This window comes from Dipteris shenzhenensis, chromosome 8 (assembly GCF_047967505.1).
Source record: "Dipteris shenzhenensis isolate YYH24624 ecotype China chromosome 8, Dip_SZ_1.0, whole genome shotgun sequence".
Classification (NCBI taxonomy): domain Eukaryota; kingdom Viridiplantae; phylum Streptophyta; class Polypodiopsida; order Gleicheniales; family Dipteridaceae; genus Dipteris; species Dipteris shenzhenensis.
In genome coordinates, this window is record NC_141603.1 from 34979387 (window position 1) to 34983559 (window position 4173).

General features: G+C 43.8%; 1 protein-coding gene across 1 annotated transcript; it reads left to right on the forward strand.

The window, feature by feature from the left end:
* Positions 1-1593: 1593 nt before the first annotated feature.
* On the forward strand, positions 1594-3459 carry LOC147899421 (UDP-glycosyltransferase 85A7-like). Its single transcript, XM_087378401.1, has 2 exons — positions 1594-2144; positions 2244-3459. Exons 1-2 carry the CDS (start codon positions 1640-1642, stop codon positions 3185-3187), a joined length of 1449 nt encoding a protein of 482 aa, XP_087234527.1. The 5' UTR covers positions 1594-1639; the 3' UTR covers positions 3188-3459.
* Positions 3460-4173: the final 714 nt, after the last annotated feature.

The window sequence follows — 4173 nt, forward strand, 5'->3', positions numbered from 1 at the left end:
AACTCCAAATGAAAATCACAGCTTGCCCACCCATTATAGTTAAAATTTTTAACTTGGTGTCTTCACATATATGACAAGGGGTCTCCACTCTCTCATGTGATGTAGCTCCCCTATTCCTAGTTAATGGGCCCCTCCCTTGCCCCTCCTCTCAAGATTATTGCTCCATCCCTCTCTTTTTACCTCACTCCTCATACATGAAAGGACATCAATCATGCAAAGCGGAATCTCATCCCCCTCAAAGTTTTAAATGATTTGATTTAAATTGACGATCAGTAATTTAAATCAATTTAATTGAGTTTTTAAAATGAACATTGTTGGAAAAAACTTTCAACCACATATTTTTTCCCCTTAGTCATTGGTGGATTTGTTAATGCTTGTCAAGCATTACTACCATGTGATCAATATTACTTCGTTATGGCATACATAAAAAATTTGAGACATTAAGTGGGCATTTTTAATTATTTTAAATTGGTTACATCGATATAAATTGATGTAAAGTGCACTTTTTGAATTGGAAAGGTTTTTAAAAAAGGTGGCAAAATTATTATGACCTTGCTTTAATGAAAGGAGTAGTACTTGAGGTAGTACTAAGGAAAGGCCATTAAAGACCTACTGTCAACTTACCAACTAACACAAAATTACTTTTGAATAGGTCAACCTTGGCCAAAAACAAAGGAAAACAGACCATCGACTAACATTAGCCAAAAGGAGGATCATAGCCAAAAGAGCGTATTACTTTCCATAGACTCTTAGAGGGCCAAAAATCGGAGATCCCCTTTGTGTCTTTCTATATGGTGATTTTATTTATATAAAACACACACACACACACACACACACACACACGCACGCACGCACAAACACATACACACACACACACACACACGAGACCTTACTTCACACAACTCTCATTGGTCCGTATCGATGGTGGCAGACTGCCCTAGGACTAGTGGGCACATGGCTAGTGATCGTTCACACACCTCGGGCTCACACACATGTTCAAGCATCACATGGCCTTAAGGAGCTTCACGCATGGGAAGAAATAGGATGGGAATGGGAAAAGGTGGTCCCAAGTGGTCCCATGCATATTTCTATCCTATTCCCATCCCACCATGTGCTAACAAAAAAAGAACTAGGGATGGGTTTAGGAGGAAGAGGACACATGGCATCATTTCATGTGTTTAAGAGGTGGGGACCTTGTGGGGACAAGGACACATGTCATCCTTCCATGTTTTTGAATCCCTAAAAAGGGGGAATCCATTTTGGCTCCCAGGGTCTAGAGGCCGTGGTCCAGGATGGGAGAAAAAGTGGCTACTCCCATTCTAAATCCATCCTAGACCACTTGGTGTAGGATGGGAGTAATGATGACAAAAAGATTCCCATCCCAAACCCATGCTGGCCCCATCCATGTGCTAAGGCCCTGATTAGAGTCTCACAATGGAATAGAGGAGCGGTGAGAATAATATTGCTTTGGTGGCTACGTAAACGGCACGCAAGCTGCCAACGTCCGTGCAGGGGACCCTTTTCGCACGTGTCTTCACTCTCCTGCAATCTTATACAATTTTGCGTATAAGATTGCAATTTTGCGTACTCATCTCCATCTTCAGCTCATCGATAGCCTTAGCATCTCCACCTTTCATCCATGGCTGCCACTCCCCACGCCGTCCTCTTCCCTCACCCCGTCCAAGGCCATATCAACCCCATGCTCCACCTCGCTTGTCACCTCCTCTCCCATGGCTTCTTCATCACTTTCGTCCACACCACCCACAACCTTTCCCGCATCCTCCATGACACCCCTAGCTCCCAGCTCCACGACCTTACTTCCCTTCCCAACTTTCTCCTTGTAGACATCGCCGATGGCCTCCCCCCTCACCACGGTCGTATCAACCAGGACCTCATCGAGTTCATAACTGCCATCGACAAGCTTCAAGATGGACCCTTCGACCGCCTCATGGAGAAGATTATCGCCAATCCCGCACTGCCGCCCATCACTTGCATCATCGCTGACTCGTACCTTTCTTGGATCCAAGATGTGGCCAACAAGTTTAATGTCCCCAGAATATCGTTCTGGACCACTCCAGCACATGCAAACTTGACGTTTTTATATCAGTCCGTCCTTTTATCCGAACGGTTGATACCCTTCAAAGGTGCTGATGTTCCTAGAGTAGATTGTAAGCGATGTGCAGAAATCCATTTTGGTTTTGGACGCTAGTTAATTCTGACCCTGTGATCAATGATCTGTTCAGGCAAACGAGATGTTGATCCCAATCTTGTCATAACGTGCGTCCCTGGCATCCTACCCTTGCGCGTCTCTGATCTTAATGCCATATTTGAAGAGGACAATTTTGTCTTCCGGTTTGTACTGAACTCTTGCATGAAGCGCTCTTCGGAAGCCTTATGGAACCTCGGCAACAACCTTTATGAGCTTGAAGGTAAGGCCATAGACGTCTTCACGAAGGACGTAACCTCCTTCCTTCCGATCGGACCATTACTCCCTGCCGATTTTTGCAGCACCACCTCAAGTAGGCCATGGCCCAGCATGAGTTTATGGCAGGGAGACGACCGCTGTGAGGGATGGCTAAACAAACAGAAGCCAGCATCTGTTCTGTATATCTCCTTTGGCAGCGTAGCCCAATTATCTGAAAACCAGCTGCAAGAATTGGCAGCGGGCCTTGATGCTACTGAGCAACCCTTCCTTTGGGCTGCACGCCCCGGTTCGTCTCCTAGACCATTTGATAGATTAATTCATGATCGCTCTAGGAACCGAAGTTTGGTTACTCATTGGGCACCTCAGCTGCGTGTCCTCTCGAATCCATCCGTGGGTGCATTCCTAACACATTGTGGGTGGAACTCGATATTAGAAAGCATGGGTGCTGGCGTACCCCTTCTAGTATGGCCGGGACGTTTCGCAGAGCAAAAGATGAATGGGCGGTATGTCGTGGATGAGTGGAAGATAGGGATGGAGTTTGGGACAGACAGACAGGACGAGTTGGTCGAGAGGCAAGAGGTGGAGAGAGTCATAAGAGCGATGATGCAAGGTAAAAACATGGAAGCTGAAGCTATAAGGAAGAATGTAAAAGAAGTTGCCGAGAGGGTAAGGCAGGGCTTATCAGAAGGAGGCTCCTCTCACATGAATTTGCAGAGATTTGTGGATGACATCAAGAGGAAAGCAAACGAACGTGAAGCATAGCAATTCTCAATGCTAAATTTTATCATCTAACGAACGTGAAGCAGTATGATTTCCTCATTATCTCGTCTTCAAAGGGTGATGATCTACCATCCACATGCATGCTAACAAGCATCTCTCCATAAAATTGTAAGCCTTCCACTCAGTAATCACCCGAAAAGACCCTATTAGGAAAAGTGAAAATCTCACAAAGTTGGAACCCTCTCTTCAATGAGTTGATTCTAGGGAAATGTGCATTTTGATATGTGTTATTGTTCAATAGTTCAAGACTCATTCCAATAGAAAGTCTTCTCTTCATGTTTCCAATAAAATGAAGGAATTTGAGTATTGCTAATGTGTTGTGTAATGAACAAATTTAATTGTTGTGACTTTGGAACTTTTGCTATACTCCATCTGGCATACTATTGAATCCACTTGTTCTTCATCCTCCTTAGTGTATCTCCATGGCTCTTTGTTCCAATACTTCTCCAATTAATGCCTTTTCCATCCAGTTCTAAGCTGAATTGCTTATTACTCATAGAGTCACAATAATGGTTGCCTAGGTCTTCTAAAACCATACTCTTAGCGCCTTTTATTTTCAATCCATCAACAACAAAACTACCTTTCCCTTGGATCTTTGAACAAAAGTCATGATTATGTTTCTTTGTGCACCCTATGATGATACTTGATCTATTTCCTCCCCTCCTCCACCACCCCCCCGTGCATCCCCCCCCTCTCCCCCCCCTCTTCCCCCGAACTCCCACGCAACATTTATAATCAATAAATTTGCTAAAGCCTTGTACTTGTGCGAAATTATATTTATAGAATATTGTCTACATATTTTATACCATTGTTGCAAAAAATATTCATGTCTCCAATGAAGAATACCAATTCTCTTCTATGCCCTTCAACCTTATCTAAGTGAAGAGAATTACATTTTGGATTCAAATGATTAGTAAGACATTGACTCCAATATTCTTTTCCAACACCCTAGCAATGCCCTTTACAAA

Excerpts from the sequence above, each read along its gene's own strand:
- LOC147899421 (XM_087378401.1), top strand. The coding sequence starts at position 1,640 with ATGGCTGCCACTCCCCACGCCGTCCTCTTCCCTCACCCCGTCCAAGGC. Across the intron at positions 2,145-2,243 it reads ACGGTTGATACCCTTCAAAG|GCAAACGAGATGTTGATCCC; the intron begins GTGCTGATGTTC and ends TGATCTGTTCAG.